Genomic DNA, 21,967 nt, shown 5'->3' with positions numbered 1-21,967 from the left:
TTAAAACTGTTCCCCATCAGGAAGAGGAGGCACTCTGCCTTGACTCAGCCGGCGTATTGAAGACTCTGAGGAGAGTCAACCCACGTTAAGCCCCAGGCCCCGACAACATACCTGGGCGGGTGTTCAGGGAGTGTGCAGGTCAGCTGGCTGGTGTCATCACAGACATTTTTAACACCTCGCTGGGCCAAGCCACAGTGCCAGCATGCTTCAAGACTGCCTCCATCATTCTGGTGCCGAAGAAACCTCAAATCACCTCATTTAATGTCTACCGGCCTGTTGCACTGACTCCCATCACGATGAAGTGCTTCGAAAGGCTGCTTAAAGAACACATCGTCTCCAGACTCCCCCCAACATTCGACCCGTTCAAGTTTGCCTACCGGCAGAACCGCTCCACTGAGGATGCCATCTCCTCCGCTCCTCACCTGAGCCTGGATCACCTGAAGGAGAAGAACACCCATGTGCGGATGCTGTTCCTGGACTTCAGTTCAGCGTTTAACACCATCATCCCACAGCATCTGGTAGGATCTGGTATGCATCTGCAGCGCATAGTTACTACTGCGAGTAAAATCATCGGGGCTACACTCCCCTCCCTGAAGGAAGTTTACGCCTCCCGTCTCACCCGCAAAGCGGCCGCGATTGTGTGTGATGTGAGTCACCCCGCTCACTCTTTGTTTGTACTTCTGCCCTCTAGGAAGAGATACAGATGCCTGCGCTCCCGCAACACCAGACTCAGGGACAGCTTCGTGCCCCAAGCTGTCCGGATCCTGAATTCCCTCCCCCCTCCACCCTCTGCTACATGACGTCCTGTTCTTTTGCGCTATGATCTGGCTGTCTGCTATTAGCGCGCTTGCTCCATTTTGCTGCTCTTATTTGTCTATTTATTTATTTATTGTTTATTTATTTGGGTTATTTGCTTATTACTTATTTGTTGCTCTTGTCTGTTCTTTTTTACTCTTTGTGCTATTTGATGTGAGTGTTGTGTACTGTGTCTAGTCACCGTGGGACGGTGGTAAACGTAATTTTGATCTCTTTGTGTGCCTTGGCATGTGGAGAAATTGACAATAAAGAGGACTTTGACTTTGAAAACTGGAACACCTGGGCTTCAGCACCCCCCTTCGCAACTGGGTGCTAGACTTCCTCACCAACAGACCTCAGTCAGTCTGGGTTGGACAGAACACCTCCGATGTCATCACCCTCTGCACAGGCTGCCCTCAGGGCTGCGTCCTGAGCCCCCATCTGTTCACCCTGATGACACACGACTGCGTCCCCAGGTTCACCATCAATCACATTGTGAAGTTCGCAGACGACACAACAGTGGAGGGCCTCATCAGAGACAACAACGACCTGGACTACAGAGAGGAGGTGAAACAGCTGGTGGGCTGGTGCAGAGACAACAGCCTGATCCTGAATGTGGAAAAGACGAAGGAGATCATCGTCGACTTCAGGAAAAACCAGCCTCACCACGCTCCACTGATCATCAACAGCTCAGCTGTGGAGGTGGTCAGCAGCACCAAATTCCTGGGGTCCACATCACAGATGACCTCACCTGGACTGAACACCACGGCACTGGTCAAGAGGGCACAGAAGTGCTTGTACTTCCTGCGGAGGATGAGGAGAGCCCACCTGCCCCCACCCATCTTGAGGACGTTCTACAGAAGCACCATAGAGAGCATTCTGACAAGCTGTCTCTCTGTGTGGTGTGGAGGCTGCAGCGCCTCCGATTGGAAGAACGTGAGGAGAGTGGTGAGGACAGCAGAGAGGATCATCGGGGCTCCTTTTCCCTCCATTCAGGACATTTCATCTCAGCGCTGCGTGTCCCGAGCCCGTAACATCATTGGTGACCCATCACACCGCCACCATGGACTGTTGTCCCTGCTGCCCTCTGGTAAGAGGTTTCGCAGCATCTGCTACAGGACCACCAGGTTCTGCAACAGCTTTTTCCCTGCTGTCATCAGACTGTTGAACTGTTGAACTCTAAACTGGACTCCGCATCACACATACACAGAACTGAACATTATGACACTATGAACCACTATCTTGCACTGCCAACTTTGCTGAACTTTTATAATCCATGTAAATTTAAAAGTACGCAACCTGGTTTAGCATTCCTCCGCACACTTTTTAAATACTGTTTTGTCTCCTTGCACTATTTCATACTTATCACTGCTGCACCTTATACTTATTTTATTTTATATTTTTATATAGTATGTTATTTTTAGGGCGGCTCGGTGGGGCAGTGGGTAGCACGTCCGCCTCACAGTTAGGAGGGTGCGGGTTTGATTCCACCTCCGGCCCTCCCTGTGTGGAGTTTGCATGTGTCCGCGTGGGTTTTCTCCGGGCACTCCGGTTTCCTCCCACATCCCAAAAACATGCTTGATAGGCCGATTGAGCACTCCAAATTGTCCCTAGGTGTGAGTGCGAGTGCGAATGGTTGTACGTCTCTGTGTGCCCTGCGATTGGTTGGCAACCACTTTTTGGTTCTTTTATCACAAACAGGGTATTTTTAGGTTGTATTACCTGACATGTTTCGGCATGAACTTCCGCCTTCATCAGAGTGTCACTGTTGTAATCGTGACGAGTCTTTATCAGCTGATCGTTGAATGGTTGGCAACCAGTTCAGGGTGTCCCCCGCCTACTGCCCGATGACGGCTGGGATAGGCTCCAGCACGCCCGCGACCCCCGTGGGGACTAAGCGGTTCAGAAAATGAATGAATGAATGAATGTTATTTTTATTCAACCGCAATGTCACTGCATTGTTGTAAGATGTATGCAACGGAATTTCGTTTTGTATGCACCCTGTGTAGACAAAATGACAATAAAGTTTGTCTAAGTCTAATTGCCCACCCCATGTTAGACAATTTAAATACTATATTTTTTATCGGTGTGAATCAGTCAAAGATGATTGTCTTATATGCCCTGGGATTGATCATTCCTTGCTAAAGTCCTGCAAGAAAGTCAAGCAACCTAAGCTTTCCTCCAGATCGTAGAGCCATGACTTGTTGTGAAAGTCCTTCGAAAATAGTTATGAATCAAGTCGTCTAAAATGGATCAGTTGCTTTCAATAACTAATTTCAACACATTTGCTCTAACATGTTAGAGAATTTGATGTACAACCCCTCTTCCCACCAAAAATTGTGTGAAGAATGCAGTGCAGTGGTCGACTGGTTATTCAGCCCACAGTGCAGAAGTTGTGGGTTCAATTCCCGCTCCGGCCTTCCTGTTTGGAGTTTGCACTTTCTCCCTGTGCCTCCATGGGCTTCGTCTGGATTCTCCAGTTTCCTCCCATGTTCACAAAATATGCATGGTAGACCGATGGAGTACTCCAAATTGCCCATAGGTGTGAGTGCAAATTTGTCTCTGTGTGCCACACGATTGGCTGGCAATCAATTCAGGGTGTCCCCCTCCAACTACCCAAAATCAGCTGGGATAACCTCCAGCATGCCTGCGACTCTTGTGAGGAGAAGCAGTTCAGAAAATGTATGGGGTTGAAGGTGTATTAACTGTTGCTAGTTAACATGATTTTCTATGAACAATCATGTACCAATCGGTTTACTTTGCACCTTACAGTTTTAATGTGGTGCTTAATTGCAAAGTTTTTATCATTTTTCCTTTGAAAGGATGACCACCTATGCATAATGTGTACATGACTATTAATTTGTGGGTGCCTCTCCATTTTATTTTGGAAAAGAGTGCCCTATATTAACCAACTGTTTTTTGAAAACTTTCTAAACTTTACATGCATTTATCAATGATTTTTTATAATTTTTTTCTTGCTTTATTTTAAGTTAAATAAAACTACCCTAATATAACATTTTCTTATATTATTCAATTGAAAATAATACAACAGATTATCAGCCACACGGCACTCTAAAAAAATGGAAAGTGTGAAGTGTGCGCGTCCGGCCGATATGAACAATTGTCTGAAAGTTGTGAGACAATTTATTTATTTATTTTATGCTTATTTTACATTGTTGGTCAATAAATATTAAGTTAAATGAAGTACTGGCCTATGTTGTTCTACTCTATGCAACTGTATTGGTAAAAAATCTGAATTATTTTACATAATTAAAGGTTTTTGAAAAAGTAATGCAATAATTACTTTCCCTAGTAACTTGTTACATTCATGAATGAGCAATTCAATTAGCATCTGTAACTAATTACATTTTGGAAGTAATTTGCCCAACACTGCTTAACACCAACACTGCCAATGTGTTGGCTGGGACTGAATCATTGCTCGTTGGACCTATTCCAAAATAGTAACGTGTAACCATGTGTGTTTACTCCACTAAAAGTCCAAACAAGAAGGGAGGTAACGCTCAGTAATGGTTATTAATGGGTCTTGGGCAATTAATGAATAAAACTTAGGACAGCGATGTTGAACAATAAAAACAATGATTCCATGGCATCTTTCATTATTTAAGAGCAAACATGGTAGTTGTTATACAAATGGCTCCGAATGATCTTCGGTTTTAAATACACACTCAGATTTAGTAACCGATATGTAACAGTCTTTCAGATGCCCTATTGTTGATCATCGAAATTTTGTATTAATACTGATTCACCCTTGAATTTAAAAGTCAAATTTTTATAGAACATCTTTGAAATTTAGGATTTACCGTAATTTTTGGACTATAAATCGCGGTTTTTGTCATAATTTTGGTGGTGGGGGGGCGACTTATACTCAGGAGCGACTTGTATGTGATTTTTTTCCCAAATTTTCAAAATTCAAAAATCTGCAATGTAGTGAAACCGCGATAAACGAACCGCGATGTAGCAAGGGATTACTGTAATTTGAACTGCAAGTGATGTCACCCGTGCCGCGCGGCGGTTGTTTACATAAAGGGCAAAGGATTCGATCATGGGATGACGAAGATGACGAAGGGCCCCACGTACTACCGGCATCATTAGCGGCTTTGTTTGTAAGTGACACGGAGGACGAAGAGTTTGAAGGATTTAATGATTTGGAGTGACACAGAAGGTTTGAAAAACTATTATGGCATACTCGGCATTGTTTACATAAAGCATGATCAATGGATTTAATGAATTGGAGTGAGACAGATGGTTTGATAAACATGTTATTTATGTAATACTTACTTGAATAATTCTGAATGTTACGTCAGGCCCATTTTCAGCTCCTCGTTTGTGTATATGTCACGTTAGCGTACCGTATCGTTTAGTCTGTTGTTGCTAGTTCATGTCTGTTTTTGATGTTGGATTTTGACTAATAAATTTGCCCCAAAAGTGCGACTTATACTCCAGTGCGACTTATGTTTTTTTTTTTCACTTTATTGTGCATTTTATGGCCGGTGCGACTTGTACTCCGGAGCGACTTAGAGTCCGAAAATTACGGTAGTATTTATCATTTTACTTTTCTTAGGTTTTAATTGTTTCCATGTGGGTTTGTATTTGTTAAACAAAGCAATACATTTATGCATTTGTGTAGCTTACGTGATGTCATTTCAGGAATGCAAAGCTATATCAAGCAGAGTCAAGCAAGGAGGCTGAGAGGCTGGGCGGGTCGGAAATCATCATGCTATTTATTTTAGTGAAAAGAATAACTGGGTGGTAAAGCAAGTGACAGAAACTTGACAGAGAAGATGATGTGGAGGAAACGGAAGTGTGAGAATTTTACAACCTAACTATCTGAGAGGCTCCTCCAATCAACAAATGCACCATCGCTGCTAAAAAGAGGACAATGAAGGGGAAGCAGTTTTTGGGTGGCAGTGAGTCAGCGATCTGGCGAAATAGGAATGAATATACTGCGATTGATTGATTCACCATGATCTAAATACCATAGAGAAATTATTTTTGGTGCTGAATGATTTGTTTAATTTACTCACAGTTTCCACTTTCCTGTCACATTTTTAACGGTAGCAACTTAATAACGACAATTTGTGACTGTTTTCCGTCAGTGATGAACTATGTGCTTTAAGATGTGAATACACATGGGTAACATCCATTAGGGTAAAGGTAACCTCAAAGGTTTTACTATGGCCCTTAGATTAATGAGCCTGGTTTTAATAGAAGTTCACCAATGATAGTGGTTGTTAACTAATACTATTTAGCACTGTTTTATGGAACGAAACAACAGTGGCATTCTTTCCTGTTGATGTTGGTGAGAAACTCCACTAACAATAGAGCATTCATCACCAAAATCAAAGAATATATGGCACATTGTGTCAAATGAACGCTCCAGCATTAGTTGTTTGAAACTTTAGTTCACTATGCAGAATACCAGGAGCCGTTTTCATGTCCTCCTCTTGGGTATTTAGCTTGCTCATATTTGGCAGTGTATGTATAAATAAAATATATAAAACATGCAGTTTAATTCTGGTTAAGATAGTTTTGTTTTTCCAGCATACGTTTTCTTCCACTTATCCATGGTCTTTACAGCACCAAGAAGCCCAATAACAAATCAGGATTCTACCTTTGGCCATAATGCAATGTGAGATTTAAGTCAGGGTACACCATGTTCAACTCAGAAGAAAACTATGCTTGAAGTTGTTTGTTGCCATCAACACAATTTAAGAAGGGGAATTTGGGCTGCCATTTTGAGATCTACTTAAGAAAGTGTTACTTATAGTCAGAAAAATATGTTAAGTACATTTTGTGTGCAAACAAAACTTACTATGCAATAGGTATGAGACAATTATGGTAGAATTATCTTATTGAACTTGCAGCTGGAGATGAGTCAATTTTAATAATATTTGATCAACTACTTCTGTGACAGGATTTATCCAACCGAGGATGAGGAACAAAACCTGAAACCTTTTTCTTGTTGAGAATGAGAAACAAGCCTAAACCAATTCCCTTACCTTTTGTTCATGACTGTAAGCCAGAATCCAGTCCTCTTGCTCAGGATGGAAAAGTAAGCTGAGGATGTAGAAGTTCAGTCGATACTTTTGGTATGTTGCACCTTCATCAGAACTGATCAGAAGACTGTTTTCCACTTCGGTGTCCGTTAAAAGCATAATCTTTGGAAAGAATAAGATACGTAAAACGAAAATTGAAGGTATTTGTCCGTTCATCCATCCATCCATCCATCCAACCCCACCCACTTTCTACTGGTTATCCAAAGTTGGGTTGTGGCTCAGCAGCTTTAGCAGGGACATACGTACATAGTACATAACATACGAACATACGTACATACATACATCCTCCCACCCTACTCATCCATTCATCCGTCCACCAACCATCCATTCAACCATCCACCCACTTTCTACTGGTTATCCGTAGTTGGGTTGTGGCTCAACAGCATTAGCAGGGAAGCAGAGACTTTCTATCTCTACAGCCACTTCTTACAACTGTTACGGGGATACTATTATTCACAGGCAAGCCGAGCGTGTCCTGGATTGTAAGTCAATATATATTATTTTTTTTTTATTGGGAGGAAGCGGGGGGGGGGGGGGGGGGGTATCCTGCTTTACACGTTAGGCACTCAGCTTCATATGCATCACGACCCACGTTTCGGCATTGTTTCCACTTGCTGGCATGCACTCGCCTACTTCCTCCTCATGCACACATACATGGTGGCTAGATTTGAGGAGAAGGGCGTGACTTATTTGCAAACGATTACAGAGAAACCTGGAATTGAGTGAAATGGAACGGACTGGCAATTCTATTAACAATGTACTGCACATGTGAGGCAGTCAAACAAAATCCCGGACAGTTTTTCAAATTCCCCCCGGACAGATTTTTGGGGCTGAAAAGGGGAAAAGAGGATGTCTGGTCACCCTACTTCGTGCACCTGCTCTGCTGGCATTGCTGCCTCCCTTGAATCAGGCATTTGCAGACTTAAAACACAAAGTGCATACTGTAGTTGTACATTCATTTTGGTTATAGTTATTTTGATTAGACCATATTTTTTGTTGTATTACTTGAATACACAATTATACATCTCAGTGTTTTTCTGTAAAAACATTGCACCTCTTAACAGTTTGTCTTGGTAGATGTCGCTCTATGATTACCCTTGTTTATAAAAGCAAGTGGCAGGGAAGCACAGTAGAGCACTGGTTAGTACGTCCGCGTCACAGGTGGTGGGTCGTAGATTTGCATGTTCTCTCCGTGCTTGTGTGGGTTTCCGGTTTTCTCCCACATTCCAAAAACCTGCATGATAGGCTGATTGAGCATTCCAAATTGCCTGTATGTGTGTGTGTATGTGTGTGTGTGTGTGTATAAGTGTGTGTATAAGTGTGTATAAGTGTGTCTGTCTAAGTGTGTGTGTAAGTGTGCGTGTGTGTGTGCGCCCGACCAGCAATTGGCTGTCTCCCGCCAACTGTCCGCCGACAGCTCCAGCACGCCTGCGACCCTCATGAGGATAAGTGGTTAGGAAAATAGATGTAGAAGAAAACTCAAATAAAACAAAAATAATTTCATAAAATGTATTAAAATATATATAAAATTGAATCATATTAAATGTTAGTAATACATAAAATGAATAAGGTTGCAGAATTAGTAATTGGCTACCTGTACTCCTGTATTAGAGAATGGACATCTGTGTAGTCATGTGGAACAGACTTCCTCAAAGTTTTTGTTTCTTACTTCTTTATTAATTGACAGCATATCATAAATAAGGCTACTTGCTGCAGTGAATATTCATTTAACACAAGGTAACTCCGCCATTCTGTGTGCCTGTAAATCTAACACATGAAAGCAAAAGCAGTTGACACACTAATCAGAATTATGACTTGGTTTCTTTCTGCTGCATTGGTGAGGTGCTACCAGATGTTTGATCCAGTGGATGAAACAAACGTAGCTCTTTTGATGAGAGGCATTTACTGTCAGGGCTAATGGAACACTGACTTGACATTTTAGCTCATCCAGACCCCTAACAGAGCTGACAAACTTAGTTCCTGCCTTTCCCTTTAATTGGCCTCCTTTCTTATTTTGCACACGCCTGTATGTAATGCAGGGATAGTGCTACACTGGTTTGATAACCCCACCAAAACCTGTTTAGTCTCAGTTAAGCCCCTACAGCATTATGTTTGATATTATAAAATCCATCCATCCATCCATCCATTTTCTGAACCGCTTAGTCCCCACGGGGGTCGCGGGCGTGCTGGAGCCTATCCCAGCCGTCATCGGGCAGTAGGCGGGGGACACCCTGAACTGGTTGCCAGCCAATCGCAGGGCACACAGAGACGAACAACCATCCGCACTCGCGTTCATACCTAGGGACAATTTAGAGTCTTCAATCGGCCTACCAAGCATGTTTTTCGGGATGTGGGAGGAAACCGGAGTGCCCGCAGAAAACCCACGCGGGCTCGGGGAGATCATGCAAACTCCACACAGGGAGGGCCGGAGGTGGAATCGAACCCGCACCCTCCTAACTGTGAGGCGGACGTGCTACCCAGTGTTCCACCGAGCCGCCCCGATATTATAAAATGTATTTATTAATTATTTTACGAGCCTCCTTGTGTATCAGTCAAGCCCCCCTTTAGCCCCGGGCGAGAGAGAAATTTCTGGAGCCATTTCTGATGTAGTGTATACTAGTATACTAAGCATTCGTATACTAAACTCCTCTGAGGTCATTGACAATTTATTTGTTTTTGTGTGTGAATATGTTTTAATTGTACTATTAAGTGATTTTTCATACCTTATATATATTGTATTTTTTTGTATTGAGTTAGTTTATTATCTAAACCATTGAGTCTGTAAATACACAATCATTCTTATTATTATTGTACATCTATCCATTATCGGTATTGCTTGTCCCCTACGGGGGTCGCAGGTGTGTTGAAGCCTATCCCAGCAGTCATTGGGCGGTAGGTGGGAGACAACTACCCTGGTTGCCAGCCAATTGCAAGGCACACAGAACCACCATCCACACTCGTACTCACATCTTTGGGCAATTTAGATTTCTAATTTCCATTATCTACCGCTTATCCGGGATCAGGTAGTGGAGGCAGCAGCTTCAACAGGAAATCCCAACCCTCCCTCTCCCCAGCCAGGACAGCCGGGAGACATAGTCCCTCTAATGTGTCTTGGGTCTCCTTCCAGTGGCACATGGCCAGAAGATTCCACCAGGGAGGCATCCTAATCAGATGCTCGAGCCATCTCATCTGACTCCAATCAAATGCAGTGGGCAGGGAGGTGGGGGCTTTCACATCACATGCAAATCTCACTAGTGTATTTGGAACCATATGAGTTTAATTGGCAATTGATTTGGTCTGCACCATGGTGTTAATCCCTGAGCAACTGACCGATGGTTTAAATTAATATGAAGTAAAGTTTTTTTGTGTGAAAAATGTCCTCCTGTAGTGCAGTGTTACCACTGCATGGCACACTGTTTTTAAATATGAATGATATGCAAGTATATATTTTTTTATTCATAATGTCCTTCAAAGTCAGTGAACAGGGATACATTTTAGAGTACCTCCCTTTCCACAGTCTTAATCCCTGCGCAATAGATGGCTGAATGTAAACTATTTGGTGCCCCAGGCAGGTGAGATACTGTATATCTTATTGGCAAGTACAGTATTGTAATCAGTCGACACAATTCTATTTTGCAGTCATCTGCCAGTTGGGGTCGGCTTTCTTTTGGGGTGGACACTAGCCATTACTTTTCCGAAATGTAATAGTTGACGGGTATTGGGGGATGCTGGGGGTGGCTATAAGCACTGAAACATAATTGATGGTGGTGGTGGTGGTGGTGGGGGGGTGGGGTGACATGTCGGGACACTCCGCAAATTCCCGACGGCCACCACACCCCTGTTGACCTGAGATGCATGATCAGTATTTCCTTATTCACTGGATGATTGTATCAAAGAGAGAGGTGGCTATAGATAGCGCTGTTCTAAAATTGATAGTTTTAGGTCATTTGTTGTATCGAGACCCCCTTTTATTGAAAAATCAATGTGCAGTCATTCCTTGCATGATGTTTCTTATCGTTTGATCATAAGAGCAGATGAGGGTGACATAACTACTGAACTAATGTGCTGCTGCCTTGGCGTTTGGCAGGAATATAGAATACTTTGAAAAGAATCCTAAACTGAATTCACTCATTTATCTTCCGAAACACGAGGCCCAATACAATAAAAATTAAAATATACACTTATCTAAGCAAATTGGGTAAAGTGAGTAAGTGTTAAAATGAGAATTTTAAACTTGGAAAAACACTCAATGAAGCTGAGGTTAAAACGCCCAACTTCAATCCTTTGTTGCAGTTTATGGTGTTTTTATAGCTAAGCCAGTTGACTTTGCAAGTCATTTGAATCATTTTTTAATCAATAAAATACTGTAATTTCTGGACTATAAACTGTACCAAAATATAAACCGAACCATCTAAGATTCAGAGAAAATACTGTTTTGTTCATATATAAGCTGCACTGGAGTATAAGCCACTGGTGTTTTAATGTTTAATTTCCATATGTAAGAGGATATTCACAAACTATACAATATCATCAAAAACCATGATAAATACATAGATAAGCCGCACTGGACTATAAAGCCCAGGGTTCAAAGCTTGTGCAAAAAGTAGTGGCTCATAGTCCGGAAAATACGGTAACCACAATTAGAAATCATATTTCCTGTTAGTGGTATGATTTCAAATTGCATTGCAAAAAACAAGATTATCAAAGACAAGGCATGTATCTTTTATGAAGATAGAAGAAGAACTTATGAAGTTGTTCCTTTCCATTAAAAGTGATATGCCACGTGGGGCTGCTAATTTAGATTGCGGTCGATGTGCCTGGTGGCCTATGTGTGTTATGTCTTTAATATGTATATTTAAAAATCTCTTTTGTTGTCATGATAGAGTACGAAAAATGGATCAGTCAGATGCCTACAAATGCCATACCAGCAATGCACCTTTTTGTGCACTTTCTTAGCATGCAAATTGATGAATTGCCATGTTGCCTTTAGACTTTTGTCCCAGAAGTCCTGGGTCCTACCCAGTGACGTGCGGTGAGGTTCATGACTGGGGAAGCACTGATGTGACCCGCCCCCCCCCAACCTGGTAAAATTTGTCCGACACCTAACTGTGTCACAAAAAAGGTTGGGAAACGCTGCTCTAGTGTGGCTTATTCATTATTTAATTTGAACTATTTTAATTAAAATCTTATATCAGCAGTCTTCACACATAAAAACACTCAATAAAGCACATGGAATCAAAAACCTGTTTTCGATTGTGCGTACCACTTTGTTTCAAAGAACAAGCTCCAAAGTCCCGTTGTCTGAATCAAACACGTTAACTCCGGAGTTGCTCTTTCTTTACTGATGACCTCCTGCTTCGACCAAAAATCCATTGTTAAAAATTGAAAATTGATATGTACCATAATTTTTGGACTATAAGTCGCTCCGGAGTATAAGTCGCACCAGCCATAAAATGCACAATAAAGTGAAATAAAACATATATAAATCGCACCGGAGTGTAAGTCTCAAAATCCAACACCAAAAACAGACATGAACCAGCAACAACAAGCTAAATGATACGGTATGCTAACGTGACATATACACAAACGAGGAGCTGAGAACGGGTCTGACGTAACATTCAGAGTTATTCAAGTAAGTAATACATAAACAACGCGTTTATCAAACCATCTGTGTCACTTTATGTAAACAATGCCGCGTATGCGCCGCATATGCTGACGTCAGACCTGTTGTAAGTTGCATTTCTAATTATTCCACAGACCCACATAACAATATATAAAGTATATTTCAAATAACTATCATATTACAACAATATTATCAAACCATCTGTGTCACTCCAAATCATTAAATCCATCGATCAAATTCCTCGTTCTTTATGTCAACAACGCCGCGCGTGCGCTGCAGAGATCTAGTATATAGCGATATTGTAGCGTTAACAACTACTGAACTTCCAGCCACGGAGGTGGAAGAGAGCTCCATAGAATAGCGCCGGCCATGTGTAAAAGCCATGTCCTACCCCCATCCACCGTCCCCGGACAGCCACCCGGCCGAGCGCCGGCCCCCGACTTCCATCCACAGAGGTGAAAGAGAGCTCCCGTCGAGAAGGACAGTGCGTGCGTAAAAGCCAGAATAGTTTTTCAAACCTTCTGTGTCATTCCAAATCATTAAATTCTTCAAACGCTTCATCCTCCGTGTCATTTACAAACAAAGCCGGTAATGATGCCGGTAGTACGTGGGGCCCTTCGTCATCTTCGTCATCCCGTGATCGAATCCTTTGTCTTTTGTGTAAACAACCGCCACTTGCAGTTCAAATTACAGTAATCCCTTGCTACATTGCGCTTCGTTTATCGCGGTTTTACGACATCGCGGATTTTGTAAAAATTTGTAAAAAAAAATCACATAAATCGCTCTTGAGAATAAGTCGCCCCCACACCCAAACTAAGAAAAAAAATGCGATTTATAGTCAGAAAATTACGATAATCCTCCATTGTGAAACGAAATGTAAAAACGAAAAAATAACGAATGTAAAACGAAACTAATGGACGATTGCTCATCAGTTGTTCACTGTAAATTAAAACTGGAGATCTCTTATTCTACGCATGAAGCATCTCGGGATCACGAGCACCCCCTGCCATAAGGCTGGAGAACCTTTTTTCGTAGCCTCCGTAAAGCCGTTTTGTTTATCTAAAGAAACATGACATTACAGATAGATGACAAAAAACACAAGGTATTATATACACCATCTTAACTACGGAAATTAGATAATATAGCTATAGTGTTTGAACACCTGAACAGCGACATAGATAGACAGAAGTTCTAACTGCATAGCCTGTCAACATAGGCAGCCATGTGATTACGCAATCCTCAGAGGAGGCGAGACACGAAGTTGGCTCCTCTGAGCGAATCGTCTTCGGTTTTAAAATAACTATAAAAATTCAGCGATTTTGGTTCAAAATGATACAAAATTATTGAAATTAAAAGGAAAATGACTTTATAATAAAAACAATTGAATTTGTTTTTCCCCTTTTTATGATGGCAGGGGAGGCCTCCTCTGACCGCACGTCCCTGGTCCCACTATTATTACTAATTTACTCATGGTTCACTTTCTAATGCATATTCAGTAATTACGCTTTTACTGTATTTGCTGTCTCCCCATTTTCTTGAATGACTTACTTCATTCTCTTGTTCTTCTTTTACTTCTCTGTTTTCTCCATCTGCCAGTGCCCTTCAGCACTTTTCTCTCTCAATCCCCAGCAGCAACAGAAATCTAATTTACTTGCACTACATTGGCTCAATAAAGACTTTTGTTTGCCAACAGCAGCGGTCACATGGTATCACGTTCAGGGTCAGAGAACATGCAGGTTTGGAAGTTTTGAGGAGCTATTTAAAGTTTAGAGTTTCTTTTTGCTGTTTGTTCATCAAAACCTCTCTGAACAATTTACATATATATGGTATTTACAGATGGAGTGGAATAATTTTGATTTGATATTTGATATTATGATATTTTTTATATTTACAAGACTGCTAAGGTTTTAACTTAAAAAATGTTGACTGTACTATTGAGAAAATGCAGACATTTTATGAAGCTCACAACACTTACATTCAAAGGGGGTGAAAAGTATTTGGACAAAGTGACCGCTATTAATATAATGCATTTCATATTACTTGGACGAAATCCCTTGCTGGCTAAGCTCTGGAACCTATACATACAAACAAATTCAGAATTTTCTTCCAACATATGCTTTGTCAGGTTTTCCATTCTGCATGTACATCAATTTGCTTTCAGTGTCAACTATTAACACTAAAACCAAAAGTTAATAAGCTAAGATGACCACAAACAATACTTGAATGTTATTAAACAAGATAGCAGGAACATTTAGAGGCCATTAAACGCACTATACATGTTCAAGTGGTCCTGTGTAGGTGGTAGGCAATGATCATGTTCTAGGTGACTCATGATGTAACATTGAATTTTGAGTCCCTTTTTTTTTTTTTTAAACCCCAATTGGTAGGAGCACAACTGATATTTGGTTGCCATTTTTAGGACTATTGAGTTCCAGAGGTGCCACCAGCATCCTCTCTGAAGGCTCTTGTGTTGTTGGCCAAGAAATAACAATAACATGCATTGCTTGATATTGTAAAATCTAGTTACAGTATTTAAACAAAGCATGTAATAAATGTGCAGTGTTACCTTTCTTTTGTTGTTTGGGCTCACGTACAAATAACTGAGTATTGTCTTTGCTCCAACTTTGTCATTCAGTTTCTGGTATGTTGCTCCATAGTCAGTTGACCTGAAATTTGATCAGAAAGGTCTGGTGAACATTTGAAAAATGACTTGCTGGAGTTAAAAGTGATAGTAGGGTTTGACATGGATTAAGGCACTGATGTAATTAAGTCCCAATTGAGCTGAATACATCAACAGGCTCTCCCCAAGGATTGCAATGGCCACGTTACAATGGCCACAGTACTGGCTTTCTCTGATTCATTATTGCATACATAATATGCCCTGCATTTGAGATTTGAGTTAATGTTACCTAAATTCTGAGAAATAATAGCGCTAGTGGGGAAAAACAATTACATGGATGCAGTTTGAGCACAGATTGAGGCTTATGCTGACATTTGTGTTCTTTATCTCACATCCAGCTAAAAAGGCCTCAACGCTAAAGTAAAGGAAAACCTAAAAACCAAACTGGGTTTGAGTAGAAAAAATTCATAACGGAACAATAAATCTGTCTGTAAGTCTGTGTGTCTGTCTCTCCTTCCATCCATCCATCCATCCATCCATCCATCCATCCATCCATCCATCCATCAATTCATCCATCCAAACCAACATTTAAGCAGCACGTATATTCCTTGGTATACAAGTATATTCCTTGATTTCAAAAGTAAAAGTCAGTTGTATGAACATTCCAATTGAGTTTGACTCTGGTTTTAAATTAGACTGAAGGATCTGTTAGAAAGCCCCCTGAACGCAAAAGAGAAATATCCACGCCATGCTTGCAAATTTATTTCACTGCCTGGTTTGTGGGTTCCATGGTAAGGATTCAATTTCCTCAGGGTGCACTATTCCGGATGACTCCAGAATCATCAACACTCTGGTCCATGGGACAGTGACATCGGGTTAGTTACTCAGGAGCGACTTATACGTGATTATTTTCACAAATTTTCAAAATTCAAAAATCCGCGATGTAGTGAAACCGCGATAAACGAACCGCGATGTAACAAGGGATTACTGTCATTTGAACTGCAAGTGACGTCACCCGTGCCGCGCGCCGGTTGTTTACATTAAGGGCAAAGGATTCGATCACGGGATGACGAAGATGACGAAGGGCCCCATGTACTACCGGCATCATTAGCGGCTTTGTTTGTAAGTGACACAGAGGACGAAGAGTTTGAAGGATTTAATGATTTGGAGTGACACAGAAGGTTTGAAAAACGATTATGGCTTTTACACACGCCCGATCCTTCTCGACGGGAGCTCTCTTTCACCTCCGTGGATGGAAGTTTGGGGCCGGCGCTCGGCCGGGTGGCTGTCCGGAGACGGTGGATGGGGCTCGGACATGGGTTTTACGCACGCCTGATCATACTCTACGGAGCTTTCTTTCATCTCCGTGGATGGAAGTCGGGGGCCGGCGCTCGGCCGGGTGGCTGTCCGGGGATGGTGGATGGGGCTCGGACATGGCTTTTACGCACGCCCGCTCCTATTCTATGGAGCTCTCTTCCACCTCCGTGGCTGGTAGTTCAGTAGTTGTTGGCTCGTTGAACTCTTGTTTTGTTAAATAAAGAGCCATTTACCAAACCCACGTCTTTCCTGGTACTTTGTTAATGCTACAGTATAGTTATATACTAGATCTCTGCAGCGCACGATTGGCATTGTTGACATAAAGAATGAGGAATTTGATCGATGGATTTAATGATTTGGAGTGACAAAGATGGTTTGATAATATTGTTGGAATATGATAGTTATTTGAAATATACTTTATATATCGTTATATGGGTCTGTGGAATAATTAGAAATGCAACTTACAACGGGTCCGACGTCAGCATATGCGGCGCATACGCGGCATTGTTTACATAAAGCAAGATCGATGGATTTAATGAATTGGAGTGACACAGATGGTCTTATTCATTCATTCATTCATTCATTCATTCATTCATTTTCTGAACCGCTTTGTCCCCACGGGGGTCGCGGGCGTGCTGGAGCCTATCCCAGCCGTCATCGGGCAGTAGGCGGGGGACACCCTGAACCGGTTGCCAGCCAATCGCAGGGCACACAGAGACAAACAACCATCCGCACTCGCACTCATACCTAGGGACGATTTAGAGTCTTCAATCGGCCTATCAAGCATGTTTTTGGGATGTGGGAGGAAACCGGAGTGCCCGGAGAAAACCCACGCGGGCTCGGGGAGAACATGCAAACTCCACACAGGGAGGGCCGGAGGTGGAATCGAACCCGCACCCTCCTAACTGTGAGGCGGATGTGCTACAGATGGTTTTATAAACGTGTTATTTATGTAATACTTACTTGAATAACTCTGAATGTTACGTCAGGCCCGTTCTCAGCTCCTCGTTTGAGTATATGTCACGTTAGCATGCCGTATCGTTTAGCCTGTTGTTGCTGGTTCATGTCTGTTTTTGGTGTTGGATTTTGACAAAGAAATTTGCCCCAAAAGTGCGACTTATACTCCGGCTCGACTTATATATGTTTTTTTTCACTTTATTGTGCATTTTATGGCTGGTGCGACTTATACTCCGGAGCGACTTATAGTCCGAAAATTACGGTAGTAATCAATCAAGACAAAAAAATAAAGCACAATGCAATTCGTTTGAACATCACATTTTCTTCATTTGATATTTTAATAGTTTGCATCTTGTATATTTTTTTATTTAACACCAAGCATGAAAGAGAAGCATCACACAACACAAAAAATACTGACTTGTGGTACGGTTTTATATCAACCACATGAGGGAACCCTTTATTTTTTATACAACCTCTCGTGCATTTCCTTCCATTTATCGGGGGTTGAGTCACGGAGGCAGCAACCCAAACAAAGAAGCTGAGACTTTTCTCTCCACAGCCAATGCATCCAGCTCTTCTCGAGACATTCCCAAACCAGCCATGAGACCAGAGCCTTAAATTTGGCACAGGGTGTGGTCTAAATATGTGCAAAATTGGGTTGGACCGGGTGTTGATCATTTTTGCAGATGCGTATAAGTCGGCGTATTCAAGAAAGGGTACGCTCATTAAACTCAGAATGCTGGCAACCTAAATATGTCTGTGGACCTTTGACGGTGTCATAGCAGGCGTACATATGCCTTAGAACAACCTTTTGACATCAAATTGTAATCTGCTGGACATATCTTCAAGGATTTTCCATGCTAAATTGGCAAACAGGCATAGTGAGATTTGGGGCTTGTATTGAGGTCAATATATGCCAGTTTTTCCGCATGTGCCATCGATGAAAATACAGCCCATAAGTATGTTCTCTGTCTTCCCCAGGAGGTATGTGTACTAAACACCTCACCACTAAGGAAGCATCGGAAGCCATTTCATATGGCTCCTCTCAATGGCGGAGAGTGGCTCTACTCTGTACACCTCCCAGATGATCAAACTTCTCACTCTATCAAAAGAGAGAGCCAAGACACCTGATAGGGAAATGCATTTCAACTGGTTGTATCTGCAATCTCGTTTAATTCTTTTGTTTACAACCCAGAGCTCGTGAATATTAAAGAGAGTAGGAACAATGATCAACCGGTGACTTGAAAGCTTTGCTTTTCAACATTGCTTATTCTTCACCAGGAGAGACCAAAATATGGACTACATCACTACATTTTTATTGATTTATTTTGTTATTTTTTTAATTCAATGTTTTACCAGGTAAGCCAATTGAGAACATTTTCTCATTTACAATGGCGACCTGGAGGCAAGGTGTGTGAATTGTCTTGCCCAAGGACACAACGACGTGACTGTGACAGAGCTGGGATCGAACCGCCAACCCTCCGGTTACTAGACGACCCACTCTGCCTGAGTCACAGCCACCATACTCGCTACATTTCCCCCCTCACTCATTTACAAACGCAAGATACTTGAGTCCCTCCACCTGGGACAAGATCTTATTCATATACATTGGATTGTTGCACTGCTCAAAATTGGACGGCCACTGGATAAATGCTGGGCTATATCCTGCAGATCAGATGCTCAGCTTCTCTTGAGGTCTGTGAGGCAGTAGGCTAAACCGGATGTTTGGTTTCTACATGATGAATCTGACTAAAGCCAGGCTGAGCCTCCCCTCATTTGAATTACCAGTAGCCTCCACTCCTGCTGGTGCTGCTACCAGAGCACCGTGAAGAGACCCATAGAGATGTTTGTAAAACCTTATTCAGGCCGTCACAAAATTATAATAATTCAAAACCAGTGACATTGTTCTTGAACCCTCAAACTATTTGCAGCCTTTCTGTGAAATTCTGAACTTTTTCATTGATAAAATTGCTAACGCTCGTGCACCCTTTTCAAACTATTTGACCTCTTGGTCGACAGTGTTAAATTCTTTTGAAACTGTTTCCTTGATGTTTTTAAAGGACATGGCTTGACAGATTAAGCCATCCCACTCCCCTTATGACTCTGTAAGGAGGTCTTCTCGAGTATTGGTCAAATGGTTTTAGCCATTAACAGCAGTCTGTATTCTAAGCATTAAAGGACCCAAAACTGAATCTTGTGGAACTCATGATGTAACATGACACCAGGAGGATTGAGCACCACTGACAAATCTCTATCTGTGATTAGATAAGTATGATGCAAGCCACTTTAAGAGGTTGCCATGAAATCCGTAAGACACTCTTCACAAGGTTTGTGGGCGGACTTGAGCCTATCCCAGCAGTCTTTGGGTGGAAGGTGGAGGACACCCTGAACTGATCATAAGACAATCGCAGGGCACACAAAGACATACAACCATCCATACTCACAATCATACCTATGAACAATATGGAGTGGTCAATCGGCCGACCATGCATGTTTTTGGTACGTGGTAGGAATGAATGGATTTCTAAACCGATTCTGAGGGATTGCCCGATACAGTTTTTATACTTATGATTGAAATGACATGCAACACGCACATTTCACTGAGCGCTGAATCTGTCTTCCTGCGCCTCAATCAAATCCACCAAACTCATATTACACCATCTGTGCCACTACGGCTTTTTGCCACTTTAAAATCTAGTCTACTTTTCATCACCAAGTTTCTACATGCCCTTTCCACCTTGTAAATTTACGTAGTTTTGGATAAATTAAAAAAAAAGTTAAACAATTTCACCATTTTTTCAACATTCATTTACAATAACAATAATTATTTACAATAACAATGTACTCTACAGGGCATATTTACATTGCACAGAACTACAACATATTTTTATACGTATATGGTGTTTTTACCTTACTTTTTTTTTTTTCTTAAATCTAGATTCCACTCTATGTGTAAATACTTTCCTTGCAGTATCTGATATTTCTTTCAGTATTGTCACTAAGTATTGTCTTGACATTGCCTAATGTTTGCCTTCGTATCCCTGGTATCACTTTTTGTTTTGGGGGTCAAACTCTTCAGTCTACTCGATGCATGAATGATGAGTGTTTCAATCTGACAAATACTGTTGTAGTGAGTATGCCCAATGTTTTTACAATAATTCTTTTTGCGGCGTTGGTCTGAAATATGTAACTTTAATGTTCTATCATTGGCACTTTGAAATATAAATAACTTACCTCCATAGTGAGCTCTCAGTAACACTGTTGAGGTTGAAGTCAAATAATTTGGTCAGCATCAAAATCACCTGCAAAAGATGACATAAATAGATTATTTAAATCGTTTAAACACTAGAGTTCTACCATGGTTAATTGTCTGTTATTGTTCATTATATAATATGGATCAAGATTTTTGTTGGAGAGAGTACCTCTGTGATTTTGTGTGATCCATATTTTATGGCAATGTGATTCGTGTTTTTGTTTATAGATCATTTTTATTATTACTTCACTGCAATATAAATATAGTAATCCCTCGTTTATCACAGATAATTGGTTCCAAGACCACCCGCGATAGGTGAAAATCCGTGATGTAGAGAAAATATATTGTTACAATCGCTGTAAAAGACTTTTGTGAACCTTTATTGTATTTTATGGTATTTATAAACACTGTATATTGTACTTTTAAATGTTTTTTTGTATTGTTAAACACTTTAGTAAACATTCTAAAGTCAAACTGATTTGACTCAAACTGATTTTCATACATTCTTCATTTAAATAAACAGGAAAATAAAGAAAAAAATAAGAGTAAGTATATTGTTACAATATCCGCACAAGACTTTTATGAACCTTTATTGTATTTTTATACACGTTATTGTTTTTTAAAATTTTTTTTGTATTTTTAAACACTTTTGTGATTTTTTTAAAGTCAAACTGACTTGCAGAAACATTCTTATTTATTTAAAAAAATAAGAAAATAAAGATGAGTAAATGTATTGTTACAATATCCACACAAGACTTATGAAGCTTTTTTGAAGTGGAAATGTGTCTAGCTCCTCTCTGCTCTTGCGTGCTGGCCAACTGCTGGCATCCGCACAAGACTTTTATAATTTTATAAAGTGACGCCGCAAAAAGCCGCGACGCATCGGGGAGTCGCTGATGGAGTAGGGGTGCACTTGCCTTAAAAAAAAAGAAAAAAATCTGCGATGCACCGAATCTATCTGCAATGATTGTTTTGAAAAAAATCCACGATGGACCGAGCCCCCGATAGGTAAACCGCGAAGTAGCAAGGGATTACTGTATACAACCTTAACACTTCAAGCACAAAAAGAATGTCCCATGGCATATGTATCTGGAAACAATTAGTCACTGTATTTATACAAAAATAAGCATGGTGATCCAATCTATCCCCTATCGTTCATGTGTGCCCTTTCCAGGAGCTCGTTGTAATTGGAGCAATTGAGAAAGTGTGTGACTTAAGTGACTTTGTGAGAGATTTCCACCAGCATGTCATTCCTGTGAGTACAAGCTTAACAGATGCACCTCGGGTGGAATTACATTGCTTGGTTGGGGCCTGTGTAATATTGC

At 41.3% G+C, this 21,967-nt stretch overlaps 1 protein-coding gene across 2 annotated transcripts in view; it reads right to left on the bottom strand.

Moving 5' to 3' along the window:
* The window catches only part of sorcs1 (sortilin-related VPS10 domain containing receptor 1), a 176,824-nt gene that overhangs the window by 109,389 nt on the left and 45,468 nt on the right, over positions 1-21,967 (bottom strand). For both annotated transcript variants that reach the window (XM_085913215.1, XM_085913216.1), the window contains exons 2-4: positions 20,624-20,691; positions 15,062-15,161; positions 6,816-6,974 (exon numbers count right to left, since the gene is read on the bottom strand). In XM_085913215.1, coding sequence (XP_085769341.1) covers positions 6,816-6,974; positions 15,062-15,161; positions 20,624-20,691 — 327 coding nt within the window. The remainder of the gene's footprint in view (positions 1-6,815; positions 6,975-15,061; positions 15,162-20,623; positions 20,692-21,967) is intronic.

This window comes from Syngnathus leptorhynchus, chromosome 5 (genome assembly GCF_054491065.1).
Source record: "Syngnathus leptorhynchus isolate UIUO chromosome 5, UIUO_Slep, whole genome shotgun sequence".
Classification (NCBI taxonomy): Eukaryota; Metazoa; Chordata; class Actinopteri; order Syngnathiformes; family Syngnathidae; genus Syngnathus; species Syngnathus leptorhynchus.
This window is presented reverse-complemented; position numbering and strand designations above follow the sequence as displayed.